Source organism: Mustelus asterias, chromosome 28 (assembly GCF_964213995.1).
Source record: "Mustelus asterias chromosome 28, sMusAst1.hap1.1, whole genome shotgun sequence".
NCBI lineage: Eukaryota > Metazoa > Chordata > Chondrichthyes > Carcharhiniformes > Triakidae > Mustelus > Mustelus asterias.
In genome coordinates, this window is record NC_135828.1 from 15,450,452 (window position 1) to 15,469,040 (window position 18,589).

The 18,589-nt window shown below is 39.7% G+C and overlaps 1 protein-coding gene across 5 annotated transcripts in view; it reads right to left on the minus strand.

Moving 5' to 3' along the window:
- Positions 1-2,317: 2,317 nt before the first annotated feature.
- LOC144480260 (erlin-1-like) overlaps positions 2,318-18,589 on the minus strand; it is a 30,596-nt gene continuing 14,324 nt past the window's right edge. For all 5 annotated transcript variants that reach the window (XM_078199573.1, XM_078199577.1, XM_078199574.1 and 2 more), the window contains exons 4-12: positions 17,368-17,414; positions 15,448-15,509; positions 13,766-13,891; positions 12,683-12,756; positions 12,253-12,311; positions 11,474-11,565; positions 6,788-6,877; positions 5,376-5,455; positions 2,318-4,555 (exon numbers count right to left, since the gene is read on the minus strand). In XM_078199573.1, the coding sequence (XP_078055699.1) occupies positions 4,310-4,555; positions 5,376-5,455; positions 6,788-6,877; positions 11,474-11,565; positions 12,253-12,311; positions 12,683-12,756; positions 13,766-13,891; positions 15,448-15,509; positions 17,368-17,414 (876 nt within the window). In that variant the 3' untranslated portion in view covers positions 2,318-4,309. The remainder of the gene's footprint in view (positions 4,556-5,375; positions 5,456-6,787; positions 6,878-11,473; positions 11,566-12,252; positions 12,312-12,682; positions 12,757-13,765; positions 13,892-15,447; positions 15,510-17,367; positions 17,415-18,589) is intronic.

Below are 18,589 nucleotides of genomic sequence, written 5' to 3' on the forward strand. Positions count from 1 at the left end.
ACTCTCAATAGTAAATGTGGGTCTGTTATCTTATATTTGTCTGATCGCATATGTCAATTTAGGCTTATGCTAATTATTCTGAAACTGTCAGAGACAGTTTCTTATTTTATGATAATGGAGTAACTTGTTAATGTAGCTGAAGTTTCTCCTGTATCAGCAATTTCACATTTTATTACATTAGTGAAGAATGTTTCTTTTACCCAACAGCTTTGTAAAGCTTGAGTTTTAAGGTTATACAGTGCCAAATACCAATGTTATCTATTTTATGCCTGTGATTAATACAAAAAGGTGACCATATCAAGACAGTAAATGTTACATATTTAAAAATCCACATTACAATAAAAGTTACAATATCGCCAATCTGCTCAGTCACCTTTGTATCAATAAATACAATAGGGTGGCACAGTAGTTAACACTGCTACCTCACAGTGCCAGGGACCTGGGTTCGATTCCCGGCTTGGGTCAGTGTGAGAGAAGTTTGCACGTTCTCCCGTGTCTGCGTGGGTTTTCCTCCGGGTGCTTTGGCTTCCTCCCACAGTCTGAAAGACATGCTGATTAGGTGCATTGGCTATGCTAAATTCTCCCTCTGTATCCGAACAACTAGGAGAATTTCACAGTAACTTCATTGCAGTGTTAATGTAAGCCTCACTTGTGACTAAATAAATATACTTTTACTTTAAATAATATACACGCTAGTTTTTTTAAAAAGCATAAGAACGAATGCAAGTGTGCAGGAGGACTTTCTTGATCAGTATGTCCCCAGTACGAGTAAGGAAGTTGCATGGAATCTGGTCTGGGAAGTCAGGCCATAGAAAGCCTATCATATTTCCCCTGTCTTAACTTTGAAAATGAGAGAACAGAAATAACTTTCTTGCAATATAAACGTACAACACAGAAGGCAGTCAGGCTGAGTTCAACATCCTAGATTTTTAGCGGTGGCTCTGATAAGCTCCTCAACCTCATGTCCAGTTCCCTTTCAACGCTCTTTACAAAATTAGCTTCCACCATATTTTCAGGTAGAACATTCTCGGTCGCAACCACTCAGTAAAGAAATATTTTATCTTCCCTCAATCATTCTCCAATGATTTTATTATTGTGCCAGTCATCAGAGAATATATTTTCCCGGTTTACTTCATCAAAACCTATCTTGAAGACTTATATTTGTTCACCTCATGCCTTCTCTCCTTTCCAAGGAGAATGGTCCTAGTATCATAACTAAAGACCCAGAACTTTTGTAGTGTCCTGGTAAATCACCTCCTGACCCTAGAATTTTCCCAAAGTCTGGTGTCCAGAATTGTTCGCAACACTGAGATCTAACCAGCTATTTACTAAGTTCTAGTATGATCTTTTTGGTTGCATATTCTATTCTCCCATTAAACTCCAAATATCCCATATGTCTTTTAACCATCTTATCAACTTGCCTTGTCCCACCTTTAAAGACTGTATGGACAAAAATAGTGCATCAAATGCTACAGTCCTTCTATATGTCATTCGAAAGTGAGGCACTTCACACTTAACTGCATCACTAAGTTACAGTTTCATCATGCCTTTTCAAATCTATCCGTGCCAAATCCTTTCTTAAATCATGGAAACTGGCTCTTTGCCAGTTGAACATTTTTACCTTCGATATTTTCCACAATTACTTTAAATCAAATTGTGTGGCTGCTGTTATCTAGTCTCCTGTTGCAAGGCACTTGACTTGCCTTACTTCATTCCTCAGAAGTAGATCCAGTACTTACTCCAGTGCTTACCTGATATATTGGACACATCGCTCAAGAACGATAAGGGGTGGCATGGTGCCAACAGTGGTTAGCATTGCTGCCTCAAATCACCAGGGACCAGAGTTTGATTCCAGCCTTGGGTAACTGTCTGCGTGCAGTTTGCACATTCGAGTCTGTGCAGGTTTCCTCTAGGTGTTCCAGTTTCCTCCCACAGTCCAAAGATGTACAGGTTAGGTGGATTGGCAATGCTAAATTGCCAGTGTCCCCCCAAAAACGTGTTGGTTAGATGGATTAGCCATGGTGAATGCACAGGATTACAGGGATAGGGCCTGGGGGAAAATGCACTTTCAGAGAGTTGGTGCATACTCGATGGGCCAAATGGCCTCTTTCTGTACTGTAGGGATTCTATGGTTCTAAGAAAGTTGTCCTGTGCAACAATTATTCTCCTTCCATTTTTATAGCATGTGTTTTCCAGTCTTAGAGTAACGAAGTCTCCTAATATTCCTATCCTTGCTATGAATGATGGCAGCATTTACTTGAAATGCATCCTAAATGGAAAATAACTATACCTTTTAAACACAAAAAGTCAGACCATATGGTATTAAAATAAGTTTATTTTTGTGAGTTATTGGAAAAAGTCAATCTTGTGCCTTTATATTCAGTATATAATTTTTTTTTAAAAAAAGAGTTACCCATGTTCTTCATTTGCTCCGAACCCATTCACCAGATATTTAAACTTAACTGTTTTAGAAGACATAAAATTCCAGGCCCCTGCTCAAAGCATTTCACACCTGTAAACTTAAACTCCACTGATTCCCATCATTTTCCAATGCAGAACAATCTTAAGAGGCTTAACAACTGAAAAGAGGTAAGCCATCTGAATTTTAGAATTACTCAAGTGCAAATAATTTCACATCAAAAAGAGAGACAAACCTGCATTGTATATTCAGTACCAAAAGGAGCAACATTATAAACCCAACAAATCCCAATATAGTGAAATCAAATTTAAATCAATCCAGAGTTGTTTATATAGAATTTTCTTGGTACATCATTTGAGACAGGCACAGCTTTATATGATGAGAAATAAGTCATTGGAACCAATATTCAATTTTCACATCAAAACCTTAAATCAGAATGGGGAGGGGGTCAGTATCAGCTCAATACAAACATTGCATATAAAAGCTAGAACACTACAAGATATCAACTACACATCATGATGTAAAATGGTTCTATTGTATAATGAATTATCAAAAATAAACATTAGTATCTGCATATACCAACGGCCCAGAAGTCAGAGTAGGGCTCTTTGCAAGGAAAAGTATTTTTAACATTTGCCTGCAATTCATATTTGATATTTATTTTAAACTCATTTAATTTTTCCAACAATTAAGCAATATATGTATAGGAGAACTGAATTAGAAAAAGCTATTAATGGAATCTAAGAAACTTTGCATTATCAAGTTCAGATTAGTTGTGAATGATTGCAGTAAATTTTAAGGGTGAATCTTTTGACCTGGCAGTACTGGATCCCACATCAGAACTGCAACTTGCAACTTAAAGACAAGTGACCATGCACTATATCCGTCAATGGTGTGGTATCCCTGTAATAGATTATATCTAGTCTGTGTTAAAAACGTTGATAAATTTGAAAAAAAAAACCTTGTAAAAATTATTTTCCAAGTTTTACAATGCAGGAAATATGACACACCAAAACTGTTTCCACATCCACCAGCATTAAGACCCAGATCGACCCGAGATGGAAACGATGCACTTTCAGCAACACTCCCTTTCACAAAGCTATCGAAAGGGACTTGTTGCACTGAGCACACAGGTCAACATCTTTTTATTACCTCCCTAAGAGCACAACTGCCAATGTACTTTTGGGGCAGCTGACGTGTTTTTGGGAGGCAGTATAAAACTAAGTACTCTCAGAAATAAAACATTTGACATAGATTATGGCATTCGCCAACTGGTGACTGGGAAGATTCATCGTTTCCGATAATAAAGGTAAATAGGGGCATGTGAATTGTGGAAATACAATGGCATTTTGGGAATTCCAAAGTGTATTTTCCAACTCCACTGATCTGATAAGAGTATTGTAGCTTGTCCAAAGTTAAATAAAGATTCCTTCACCAGTCAATCATTTTCCTGTTGATTTGATCATAACCAAAATCACAATAGCAAAATACACAATCATAGCATTTAGACATTCCAATCACAAACGCTGTGACATCCCTACAAATACACAAAGTAATCCTTGTTACGTGTATTCGTAAATTCACAGAATGTCACAATCAGTGTTCAGTTAGGCGCAACATTTTGTATCAGACATACAGCAGCTTTTGATATGGAATAAGTGTTTGGGAACACTGATCATAGCTAGAGTTTTAGACATCAGTAATGTATCAACATTTCATCCTGTTGCCATTCCAGCATTGCTTTATAAAACCACTGAGTGCCCCTTAATATAATGCTGCACCCAATCTGACGGTCATCATACCAGAATCCATGGGAGCATAATCCAACAATGTTGTGAAATCCATATTCTGCCAAATTTAACAAAATATTGCCTCTTTCACGTGCTCACACTAAGTTGCGGTCTCGGTGGAGTCCTTTATTGCATCTTTTTGTTTCTTGCTTGATGTTGCTTTAGGTGCAGACATCACCTCGTCCTCCTTACTGGAGGAAGCTCCCTCAGTCCTCCGTTCAGTGTTTTGTTGGAAGATATTAGTATCCACAAACATGTCTGGGATGTCACTGCCAAAATAAATCTTGCTGTTTGCTGAAATTGCCTGGTATTTAGCCAGCTCCAGATACTCTTTAGTCAGTTTCAACTGTTAGGAAGGCAGGTGGGAAATGAAACAAAATTTCAGTTCACTTCCAACACATGAATAATCCCATACCCACTAATCTTCATGAATGGCATTTAATTAATAGCTGCAAAAAATTTCTAGGTCCTTATAATTCACTTTATTCTCATGGAACCAAACTAAACACATTTTCCACCCCTTTGCTCAGCTGAAATCTTAAAGTAAATCTATTGAATAAATTAAGGCTAAATTACAATTTAGCGTTTTTTTAAAAACAATGTTAGCAGGCACCTGTACCCGTGCATCATCATCCCAAGAATCATACTCATAAAAAAACAGAATATTCGAGAAGCACCTTTCAAATCAAAACTTTGTTAGTTGAGCACAGACATGCCTGGAATACATTGAAACAGAACACTGTATTTCACATCTTAAAATCTACATTTAAAAAGTTAGGTTCTTGAATTATTTGCTAAGTATCCATTGTCGGTGCCACTATTTTAATGCACAATTCTATCTTGTAAATTCCCTTTTATTTTGATTTACATACTTCTCATATCAAGCCATATGCTGGCAGCAGTTTACCACTCCCAATATTTGCCCCCTAAATGATGCACATGTGGGAGGATGTTTTTTTTTTTTAAATCAAAAGAGAATCCAGAGACCAAAAAAAAAGAAAATCAAGGACTCGTTCTACGCATTGCCAAGTCACAAAGCTCCTCGGTATCTATACATGTGGAATCTCCCCTTTCATTACAAGTATTCTACAAAGAAACATACAGAACATTTGTTTGTATTTAGCAATTACATATGGAAATCAAGTGCACAAAAAAGAGTTTCATACCTGGTTGGCTTGTGCAGTCTTCTGAGCAGTATAGAAGTCTGCATCTGCTTTAGCTTTCTCCTTAGCTAAATAAGTAGTATCTACAAGCAAACAGAAAACAATTGAATCTCTACTTCTCACTTTAAACTGGGATGTCAGCTGAAAACCATAGTTAAAAAACATTTTAACATTAACCTATGTAGGAACGATAGATTGCCATTAATTTATCAATGCAGAGTTCAGTGAACTAGGCAGACCTGGCTGTTAAAACCAATGGCACCACTTCTCTCTACACTACCTCTCGCTGTGTTCCATTCCGAAACTGCCATTATCAAGAAAAAAGTTTTTCAATAATCATTTGCCATGAAAAGGATTGAAGTTAATAGCTATTTGTGCAAATACCAAATCTACAGAATTTCAGAAGCCAACCATGGCCTCTGTATGGTACATGAAACATTCTTTCATGTCTCTCCCTGATGACAATATGAATGCAATAATGATGACACACAGACCAATCACCAGAACGTAAAAAAACATTAATTTAACAAGATTTTTATCGGATCAAATGGGAAGAATTGAGGTTGCATGGGGTTATAGGGATAGGGCCTGGGTGGGATTGTGGTCGGTGCAGACTCGATGGGCCGAATGGCCTCCTTCTGCACTGTAGGGATTCTATGATTCTATGAAAGATTATTCACATGTAGATTTGATGGTCATCTTGAGCATGCAAGTGATACTCCCATATATTGATAGTAATGCAACAGACAGAAGTGGGAGGAAAGAGGGTGAAATCAGAAATACCAGCTGAAATGAAGGTCCACTTTGCTATGCAACTGAAATGAAGTTCGTCCCCGGGGCTGGAATTCACCCATTTTTACTCTTCCACTTTTGGGGGTCGACCGAATATTTTGATCAAAGACGACCCACATTGTTTATTGACAGGAAATGCTGAGGCTGCATGGAAGAAAATTTTAACCCACAACTCTCTAACTCTCTAATAGCTTGTGATGCAAACTCTTTGGACACCAAGTCTCCAGAGACTAGAATTATTAATACTGCCTCAACTAGTGACTTCAAGCGCTCTCTGCCCTTTTGAGAGTGAAGCAGATTGACCAAGATTTTCTGGAGTGGGCTGTATCGGAATACAGCCACGCACTGCAAGGACTGTTGCCCATTTTGTCTGGCAGAGGGTAATTTGCACCATGGAACTATATACAAGGAATTCCAAAAAACTGGAAGAAAAAATACATTAATTGGATGGGAAGTTAAATATTTTTCATCTTGGTAACACGTGTATGAACTTGGTCACAAGACAGGATAATTATGATTAAGCTATTATGGGTTAAGATACAGAGCATGTCATCGCCCAGATTAAGTGCATACCTTCAAATTAGTTTATACTTTAGAATGTACAGATGTTGACAAATTCTCACCTTCAATTTCTGAAATCTTCTTGAGTGTTTCTTTTTCCATAACCTTTTGTTGCAATTGAATCTGTGTTACTTGTGCAACTTTTTCTGCCTCTGTAATATTGACAAAAGCATAGATGGATGCAAATGTACAGCAGTGTGCAGGTCACAGTATTTCCAAAACACAAGCATAAAGGTTTTTTTTTAAAAAAAAACAATAAAGCAGTCAATATAGTATTTCTCAATTTCCTGAAAGTTACATTTCATATACTTAACAATTGCCCAAAAATATTGTTCCTGATCAACCAAAGATACATGCTTTTTGTCCCATTGTTGTTAACTATATGGACAATATTTAAGCACTAGCATCATATGCATATTACAGTGGAACAAACATTTCTTGTACTGCTTCATTTTGCAAACCTTCATACTAAAATGTTACAGGACAAATCCATCTCTCTCTAGCAAGCTAGAACTTGGGCATCTACCCGATTTGAAAAATGGCCCAGGTATGTCCCAGCCACAAACAAACAAACAAATCCAATCCAGCCAATTACTGCCTGAGCAGCCTACTCCCGATCATCAGCAAAGTGACAGAACGTATTGCTGACAGTGCGTTAAGGTGGCACTTACACAGCAATAACCTGCTCACTGATGTTCAGTTTGGTTCAGGGCCACTCAGCTCCTGACCTCATTACAGCCACCGTCCAAACATAGCCAAACAAATGTTGAACTCCAGAGGTGAGGTGAGAGTGACTGCCCTCGACATCAAAGCAGCATTTGTGGCACCAAGAAGCCGGAATGAAATTGAAGTAAATGGGAATCAGAGTGAAAACTCTCCACTGGTTGAAGTTACACCCAGCACAAAGGAAGATGGTTGCAGTTGTTGGAAGGTCACTCATCTCAGTTCCAGGGCATCTGTCCCAGTTTCCTCCCTCAGTCCAAAGACATGCGGGTTAGGTTGATTGGCCATGCTAAATTGCCCCTCAGTGCCAGGGGGATTAGCAGGGTAAATACATGACGTTAAGGGGATGGGGCCTGGGTGGGATTGTCGGTGCAGATTTGATGGGCTGAATGGCCTCCTCCTGCTCTGTAGGGATTCTATGATTACTGCAGAATTCCTCAGGGTGATGTCCTAGGCCCAATCATTTTCACCTGCTTCAATTGCCTTCCCTCTGTCACATGATCAAATTGGGGATGTTTGCTGGTTCATATCTTGTTCATTAAAGCAACAGTGTACAATAACAAGACCTGTGCATTCAGGCTTGGGCTGGTAAGTGGCAAACAACAATGCCAGCAAAGATCAACAAAGCAGAATTGAACCATTACAGTTGACATTCAATGACATTACCACCATTGAATTCCCCCACCAAATTATTGGGGATACCATTGACCGGAAGCTGAACTGGACCAGCCATATAAATATTGTAGCTAACAGAGCAGGCCAGACACTGGGAATTCTGGAGTAACTCATCTCCCAACTCCCCAAAGCCTATGCACCACTTACAAAGCACAAGCTAGGACTGCGATGGAATACTCTCCAATTCCTGGATGAGTCTACCCCCAACAACACAAGCTTGACAACACCCAGGACAAAGCAGACAGTATACCATCTACTTCCTGGAACATTCACTCCCTCCAGCAGCAGCAAATACCATCTACAAGATACATAAGAACATAAGAAATAGGAGCAGGAGTAGGCCATCTAGCCCCTCAAGCCTGCTCCGCCATTCAATAAGATCATGGCTGATCTGATAGTGGGTTCAGTTCCACTTGCCCGTCCGCTCCCCATAACTCTTAATTCCCTTAATGGTTAAAAATCTATCTATCTGTGACTTAAACCCATTTAACGAGGTAGCCTCTACTGCTTCATTGGGCAGAGAATTCCAAAGATTCACTACCCTCTGGGAGAAGAAGTTCCTCCTCAACTCTGTTCTAAATTGACTCCCCCGTATTTTGAGGCTATGCTCCCTAGTTCTTGTTTCCATTGCAAGTGGAAATAACCTCGCTGCTTCTACCCTGTCTAGCCCCTTCATTATCTCATATGTCTCTATGCCAGGGCTCCTTTGACAGCATCTTCCAAATCCATGACCTCTACCACCTAGACAGTCAAGGGAAACAAACACATTAGAACACTATCCCCTGAAAGTTCCCCTCCAAGGTGCAGAGTATCCGGACTTGGAAATCCTGGGACGTCCTTTCTAACAGCACTGTGGGTGTGCCAACACTAGATGGTCTGCAGCAGTTCAAGGAGGCAGCTCACCCACCACCATCTCCGAGGGCAATTAGGAATGAGCAATAAATGCTGGTCTTGCCAGCGATGCCCACATCCCATGAATGAGAAAAGAATACAAATACAGTAACCCTTCGCAATGAATTCAAAATATTCAGAGAAAATGGCAAGGAATGTACAGCTTACCTAACTGCATGTTAAATGTTAAACGGTGAGCAGTTAATTAAACTAACTGTCAATAACATTCAGATGCCTGAAGGAATTGGCAGCAAAGCAATGGGTCAGCACTAAAATTTTAAACTGGCATTTTGCTTTGAAGTTAATTAAATTTATTCTATTGTCGGAGATGATTAAATTATAAGCTATAGCATTGAAATAATCATTGTAAGGAAATGGAAATCATTCATTGGGCTACTGCATTCAAGGACTTGCAAATCAACATTGCCCCTAGAAAGAGAGACATAATTTAGTCATTCTTTCACTCAAACCTTTCATTACTCATTGGTGCCCGGAAGGCTCAGAAGCCATGTCTTTATGAGAATCATGTCCCCGTTGAGACAATAAAAACAAGGTGACCTGTGTGAAGTAACTTTGCTACATTGAGGTTACCAGAGAATCAAACTGACAGAATTATTTTCAGATCTCTGATGTTGTACAAGATAAAATGTTTTATTACAATCTCAGTTACTGGACAAGTCAGATCCCAGAGAAATATGTTACTTTTTGCTTAGATACGTGGAAGGCGGCGACTGAACAGAGCCAGAGGAGTCAGCTGATGAACTTTTAACAAAAAGATGGAATATTTATTGATCAAAAGATGAACTCTAATACACTACTCCTTAACCCAGTACACCTTTACAGATATATACAGCATTGAAAGGGTAAAATAAGTTACAAAATCTATCTTTAATTCTAATTTTCTAAATACATAGTCCTTATAAACCAAAGGCAAAACCTGGTCAGGTACCCCACACTCTGAATCCAACTGGCAGATGCCACTCAAACATCTTCTACGGATTTCTCATCAATTCCCCCCAGATGTTTGCAACACCGAGTGCCAGCTGGTCTCACTGGAACTCTGCCTTTCACACGAGGGTTTCCCTTCTCCACTCTCAAGTAACACCTTGAAATCATCCCCCAAATGACAGTTTCTCTTAGTTGTCCTCACCAAAGTTCCACCACCAGGGTTTCAATCTCTCCTTCCAGTTTTCCTCTACCCTCGATTGCCACGTGCATTCAAGCTTAGCCTTTCACACATGCTCTCTGATACAGTACCAACAAAACATTACTGCTGCATAGTCCAGTAGTAAGGAATCACCAACCTTCTGGTCACCTTGGAGCTCCAAGCTTCTCACAAGCTAATATTCTCACGTCTGCACCTTGCAGCCCCATCTTTAACTGGGAGCCTCTCTGCTCCTCGCTCTCAACTTTACTAAATAGAATGCTTTTATCCAGATTCCCATTCCTTTGGCCAGTTGCTCTTCTCAGAACTTGCTTTTATTCCACTTCCTGATTTCTGGGGCTTGCTTTCTGTCTCTGCGTACTGTCCTGTCTATACTGGCACTGTTTGTAGAGTCCTGCTTTCAACTGCACTGATCTTCTCTCAACTGAGAGAACTGCTTCTGCTTTTCTGTCTGGGGCCCCTAGTTGCTCGGAAACAGCTCCTTGTTTTAAATACCTTTTGCACTTTAGGATCATGAAAACCTCATTTCAATGCAAGCATCTAAACGGCACCGCAAAGACCACCCTATAAATGTTGCAGGGCCCTGGGGAATGGACAGGTGACTGACACTAGCTGGATACCTCTTTCAAAAAGAGGACTCCGGCATTACAGCCTGAAAGAATCCTCCAGCATGTAAGAAAGCTTATGGCCAAGCTACAACAGACAACAAAGGCACCTTGGGGCCTATTTAATCATAATGCATGCATTCCCAGACAAGAAAACTACAACTCAATGCGATGCTTATACACAGAAAGCAATCAGTATAAAAATAAAAAACTTCACACTACAGCCACTGAACCTTTGTTCAAAGTATCTTTTACATCATTCATAACTGATGTTTTAAAAAAAAATCAAATACATATCTGAAACAACTGAAATCAAAGGAAAGTTGGATTTTGTGCATTAATAAATCTTGTTATTTGTGAAGTTTGGCTGAATGACTTTAACCTATTTCCAATTTAAAATGACCTTCTGTTCATCTTCCCATAGTGTGTTCAGTGCCCTTAATTTATTCTCTTTTTCCAGAGTTATTTGCATGATTGAGGGATTTTCTCCTTGCTCAATTATCATGGTTTGGGCCCACTTGGCTGGAAGCCTTTGGTGCCACTGTCCCAGCCATTCAAAGTGTCTCAAAGAGGATATTTCCCCTGCCCTTCCTGACATTTTGCAGCAACACCGGAAACTCTACCACAACCCTGCTAAAAGTTCAGAGGCTAAGCAAGGCACATGTTAAATTTTCATTCGACACACATACCAATAATAGCTCGTTTTCTTTCTGTTTCAGCCTCTTGTTGTACAACCTTTTGCCTCTGTGTAAAAATAAGCAACTTTGTCTTCTCTGCTTCCCTGAAATAAACAATTTGCAAACAATTTAGAAAATGACCAGGCTAAGATGCCCACCATACATTGCATGCTGTAATGACTGTTGGGCCTTACAACTGATAATCCACTACACAGAGCTTTGGGGGTACCAATGTTTCTCCTTCCAGCAAGGAATTCCAGAGGCCATAAAATTACGTACTGTGATTTTTAAACTCAGTGGTGCGTGTGTGTACACATCGGATCAAGAGCAAATGGGTCAATTTTGTATTAAGTCCCAAGGTTAAAATCTGCAGAAATTGGCCAACGGTGAAATTTTTCACAGCGGTCACAAATAGCTTGACTTTGAGGTTAAACGCATGTACTTCAAGGCTAGTTTATCGGTAGTTCAGCTATAATAGGTACATGGTGCTTTTTTTTGCTAGATTTCAGCAACAGCAACTTCTTGATAAAAACTGATAGAGTGTATAACGATCATAGAATATAGGTGAAAATATATAACAGGTAGAGTTGAGATTAGGATGAAGATTTTTTAAAAATTGAATTTAACAACTACAAACTGCGATCTCCTACATCAAAGCATTGCTTTCTGTTCCAGAGGGTTCACTGAGCTTGTAGGTGTTGGACTCTTTGTTTAAAACTCTCATTCCAAAAGCAAATAAATATTGAAGAACTGATCTAATGTTGAACAAGATTGTGAAGTAACCAACTTACATAAGTTCAAAATTTCTTCTAATTGCTTCTGGGATTTTAGGTTTTGTAACTCGAACAGCCTGTTGATTCATAAGAGAAGCGCAATTACAGGGAAATATATCACTGAACAAAGACTCAAGCTTCAATGGTACAGAACATTTGCCAAGTCTTTAGCATGTTAAATGAATCAATTCCCTTGAATTTCAAGTGGAAGTTCTGTATATCTCATTTTACTGCAAGTGAGAAAACCCTCCAAATGCTGTCTTTCAGAAAACACTGAACATTTTTAATACCAGGCTTCTCAACATGCTGGTCCTCCCAACTATTTTCTTTATTAACAAGATTTAGAAAGTACACCCAAGAAAAATTTCACAGACTCTTTGCAGTATATACAAAGTGCACATCCTGGAGACCTTGAAAAAGGTATTACGTCAAGGAATCTTTCACTTACTTGTACAGTAAGACCAGGTGCCATAACGTTCAAGTCTTTTTGTAAAGCCAATTTCAGGTTCTCATCTATTTGATCTAAAGCATGAACAATTCAAAACGTATGATATAAACAAGGCTGAAACATGTTTGCAAGTAGTCATGTACAATATTAAATCATTCTATTATTCAAAATGTCAATCCAGCCAAGATAACATTTCTAACTTTATCCACTGTTGCTCACAGTTGCGACTTCCACGTACAGTGCAGCAGCAGAGGTTCAGCACTGCACAGGAATAAGAAACATCACACGAGCTGCTCCAACACTCACTGACCAACTCAACAGCAGAAGTCTATAATCAAGTCCCCAACCTCCCCTCTCAGCCAAAGAATGCTGCGTGGGTTAAATGAAAGGGGTGGCACAGTGGTTAGCCCTGCTGCCTCACAGCGCCAAGGACCCGGGTCTGATTCTTGGCTTGGGTCACTGTCTGTGCGGAGTCTGTACGTTCTCCCTATGTCTGCATGGATTTCCTCCGGGTATTCCAGTTTCCTCCCACACTCCGAAAGACGTGCTTGTTAGGTGCATTGATCATGCTAAATTCTGCTTCAGTGTTCCCGAACAGGCGCCAGAGTGTGGCGACTCAGGGATTTTCACAGTAACTTCATTGCAATGTTAATGTAAGCTTAGTTGTGACACTAATAAGTAAACCAAATGGGTTGAGTAAAATTTTATATTTTCTACTTTACCATACGTTCTTCCAACTTGGTGTTTTGTTTAAAATAAGACTCATCAAAAACAAATCCATAAACTGGTAGTCATCATGCCAATAGAAATAAATTTTTCATCTAGAGTTAAGAGTTACAATTAACTAAATTATTAACTTTTCAAGTGACTACATCCAACTTTTTTTGTTTATACCCAAATGAATACTTTTTCACCTGGATTCAATTTACCTATTACAGCACTATGTTTAATGGCACATATTTACAACTTTGACTGATCTCAACAATGAGAGGAAACAGAACAAATGATTGAAGTAACGTTTCACAAGCAAATAGCAATCTTCCATCACAATTAAAGATCTCTTAAATTAAGAACAAGCCTTACCAAAAAATTCAATGTAGACCTCCTGCAAGGTGTGCACACTGCAAAACTGGTTCAACTCATGATGAATTTTGTTGAAAATCAATGTCTTGTCATAGTCAGCTGTGTAGTTCTTAGCAATATCATACACTGAAGGAAGCAAGAGAAATTTTATTTTTACATTCACTCAATAATCCCGATTTTGCAGATTACAAAATATGAAGTCCACATATCTACATCCAAAGTATTCACATAGAAGAGGAATGATATAGAAATCTGTTTTCAAAATAGAGGGTTTGACAAACTAATGTTTAATACAGGGGGGCGCAGAGTACATCAGCAGGTCTGGCAGCATCTGCTCGGAGCGAAAGAAGAATTAATATTTCAGGTCTGGAGACCTTCTCATCGGAACAGGCCTGAAATGCTAACTCAGTATCTCTTTCCACAGATGCTGCCAGACCCCTGTCAAATATATCCGGCAGTTTCTGTTATTGGTCCAGATTTCCAGCATCAAAGTATTTTGCTTTTAGCTGTTGTGGGAGAGATCCTACTGGCAGATGCAGTTCAATGAATGCAGATGTGAAGTACAGTTCATGCTTGATAACTCAAAGTTGCTTTGCATTAAAAGTGTTTGCATTATCCAATAATCGGTATTACGTAATGCAGTAAGTAGGATTTTGCCGTTTATAAACATTTTCTCTAATACTCTGAATAAAGCAACTTATTTTTCAGAGTACATTTTAGTACGTTTTAAGGAACAGAGTGCAGAAAAAGATCTAAGGGTATCAATTAATAAAAGGTGGTGGGAAAGATAGAAAATGCCATGAAACGGCAAATCAGATTCTGGCTCCATATATTGTGGTACTAAATATTAAACAGTGCAAATATCCTAGTCCCCTTGTGCATGATTACATTGGCTCCTCTGCTGGCCTTAGAGACACTTTTTCCCCTGCAATTTAATTAAGGAATGGGGCTGTAGCGTTGTAGGAATGGAACAGTTCCCAGATTTGTCATCAGTATTCCACAGTCCGATCAGATTCAGGATGACTCTCCCACCATGTACTTCAATACCAGCTCGACTAACCACCCACCAGTTTAACGTTAAAGCTCGTCACCCTTAGAACCCTGTACACACTGGAAATGGAGAATGCAGCAAAAAAAAATGTGAAACCATGTTAGTTGCTTACAAAAAATTGAGGAACAGGCCGTGGCATTTTTATGTTGAAACCTCATTTTAAAAATGTAAGACAACAATTCAATTTGTTATTCATTCATTTGGGGTTTGGAACATTAGACAGCGGGTGGATGTTTTCCTGCAGTGTCTCACACTAGGGTTTCCGAATAAGGAGGCAGCCATTTAGAACCAAGACAAGGAGATTTTTCTCACTCAAGAGGGTTGTAAATCTTCAGAATTCTCTAAAGGATTGCAGATGCTCCAGAGTGTTTTACAGACAGAGAGATAAAAACCAATAAAGTTGAGGTAGATCATCCACAATCATATTGAATAACAGGCTTGAAGGGCCAAGCAACTTATTCCTGCTCCGGTATCTTATGTTCCTATGAAATAACTCCTCCTAGATAGCAAATTGTGCCATAATGTTATTGCTCATTACTTTTATAAAGAAACAAGCTCTATTAAAGCAAGAAGCCTGCATTAACCACTGTTGCTCAAGTCTCAAAAACTACAGGGCTCACCAAATGCTGACCTGCACTTGGAGCAAGACTGTTTACCACCTCTATTCTGTCGAAATAGATCATGACGCCACCACTGTAAGGAAAAGAGCAAAAATGTTAAGTATTTCTTAAAACAGCTCAGCCGTCAACACAACCTCAAAATTATGGTCTGTAAGCAAAATAAAAACCTTTTGTCCACACAGGGACACAAGTGCATGAAAATCTCACAAAGTAAACCACAAGTCATGGTTCATTACACCTAACCCAGTTCCACCTGCGTGTTTGATTAGTTGCAGCAATAAATAAAGTGAAGACGTCTTGGGGGGCAATCCTCCGGCCTCCCAGCTGTGAGTTTCTCGGCATCAGGAGGCGGCATGTTGTTCACTGGTGGCAGCATTCTTTGGACCCAACGCTGTCAATGGGATTCCCCATCAATGTCACCACACACCACCATGAAACCCCGCAGGAGGGGGTGCGCTGCCAGAGAATTTCCCCCCCACATTTCTCAATTATTCCATACACTACCTGGGTAGCATGCTCAGGACATGAGCACTGCTACAATCTGTTAATGCACCCATATTTGATTTTGATTTGATTTATTGTCACATGTATTAGTTCACAGTGAAAAGAATGGTTTCTTGCGCGCTATACAGATAGATATTTATAGAGAAGGAAACGAGAGAGTGCAGAATGTAGCGTTACAGTCATAGCTAGGGTGTAGAGAAAGGTCAACTTAATGCAAGGCAAGTCCATTCAAAAGTCTGATGGCAGCAGGGAAGAAACTATTCTCGAGTCGGTTGGTACGTGACCTCAGACTTTTGTATCTTTTCCCTGATGGAAGAAGGTGGAAGAGAGAATGTCCAGGGTGCGTGGGGTCCTTAATTATGCTGGCTGCTTTGCCAAGGCAGCGGGAAGTGTAGACAGAGTCAATGGATGGGAGGCTGGTTTGCGTGATGGATTGGGCTACGTTCACGACCTTTTGTAGTTCCTTGCTGTCTTGGGCAGAGCACCAGCCATACCAAACTGTGATACAACCAGAAATAATACTTTCTATGGTGCATCTGTAAATGCTGGTGAGAGTCGTAGCGGACAGGCCGAATTTCCTTCGTCTTCTGAGAAAGTAGAGGTAATGGTGGCTTTTCCTAACTACAGTGTCTAAGCGGCATGCTGTTCACAGGTGGCAGGATTCTCTGGTTCCACCGCTGTCAATGGGATTTCCCATCGATGGCACCACACGCCACCATGAAACCCACAGGAGGGGGTGCGCTGCCAGAGGAATTTCCCCCCATATTTCTCAATTATACCATATACTACCTGGGTAGCATGCTCAGGACATGAGCACTGCTACAAACTGTTAATATACCCATATTATCAATCTCTCCACCACTTCAAAGTAACATTAAATATTGTGTATTTTTAAATTGGCAAATTGCGAGAACTTGGTTGCTTTATTGTTTCCACCAAAGCTGTCCCACTTAAAATTAAATCTAAAGTAAACTGCACAAATCATTCAATGCTAGCTACATGACTGCACATTGCAGAAACAGGTCTGCAATTCACACCTGAGAAACTTCTTGCACTTACGCTGTAAGTTACAGTGAAAACTATTTCCAGACAAAAACAAACAGTGGAAAAGAAAATCTGGTAAAACTCTCCCCAACTTATCCGATGCACAAACTCCTACTGCTTACACAGTGGCACAAGCTAACCTGGCCTCGCTCAAATGGGAACGTGCGCCTCAAGTTCTCAACCGTCAAAAATGCTTTTTCCAAAGTGAATACTACATTTGCAGTCAACAAACAAATCAAAAATGGGAATAACATTCCCAAGTAATATAACCTTATTTAAAAACTCAATTGTTGACTAAAAGAACCTTTTCCCAGTTCTTTGTCTATTTTAAAAAGTGTAAAATAGTCACAAAAGGACACCAAAATAACAAAAATGTAACATACCTTGTTCCACAAGGCACATTTTTCACTTCATCTGTTTGCAAAGTTGTCTGAAACAAAAAGAAATATTATGAAAAATGTCCACTGTTAATACATGAGCGGGAGAGAATACATAGCTCAGTGGGCAATGACCTGATGCGTTTTTTTAAAAAAACAGTACATCACATGGGTATAACTTTCATCTCCAGCACCTTTCCTGTGCTTACTGCTAGGCCAGTTTCTATTAACAAGAATTCCACATGAACGGAAAACTTTTGTCTTGATTGGGAAATATATATGGATTTAAATGTCCCTTGGGTTTATATTAAACCTCCTTTCTCCTGTTCCCAGCTATTCTCAACTCTAATCCCTTTCTAGGAAATAGATCTCAAAAAGCAGGAAAATCAGCTTTAAAACACTGCAAGCAGACTGAACCTACCTGCACAAACATTATTAATATATACAGGCAAACTACAAGGTCATAATAATCAGGTCTGTATTTCACAAAGTGCATCTCTTTTTTTCAACCATCTTAGCACGCTCAGCAATATTCAAGATTTCTTTAATCTCCAAATATGAGTAAATGGGAGGAATTTGGGGAACGGGATTCACCTCCAGGAAAAATAGAACGGTTTGGGAGCAGCAGCGCCAGAATCCTAATGGCAGGAATCGACTCAGGAATGAAGTGGCCAATGGATTGGCAGACAAATCCACAAGGCGGCAGCGGGAAACTAATGAAAATTGTTAAGTGGGCAGTTAAGAATCATTTGCATACTCCTGGACACTATCAAATGCACCTTATGGAACTATAAAAGTGGCAAGCAGAGGTCGCAGGCCATCAGACCCCTTGGCCACTAAAGATGATGGTGCTGAAGTGCGATGCCTCTCTGAGACGGTAGGACAGCCATCTGGCAGCTGCCTTCCACTGGAGGACAAACAGTTTGCAAAGTTGTATTCTGAGGAGCCGTAGGCATGGACTGCATCAGATCAAGGTGGCAGCTCATCAGTACTTAGGGCAATTAGGGACAAGCAATAAAAATGCTGAGCTAGCCAGCGACACTCATGTCCCATGAAAGAAGTTTTAGAAAAGAGAAGGGGGATGAACAGTCTAAATCAAAGGGAAGCTACCAAGTGAAAGGGCTAAAATCAGATCCAAAAGATCGCAAACTTGTTGGGACACGGGTGGCAGAGGGGGAGAGTTGAGGGAAGTGTTTACAGGCACCAGAGACACCCTTACTGGAGAGGC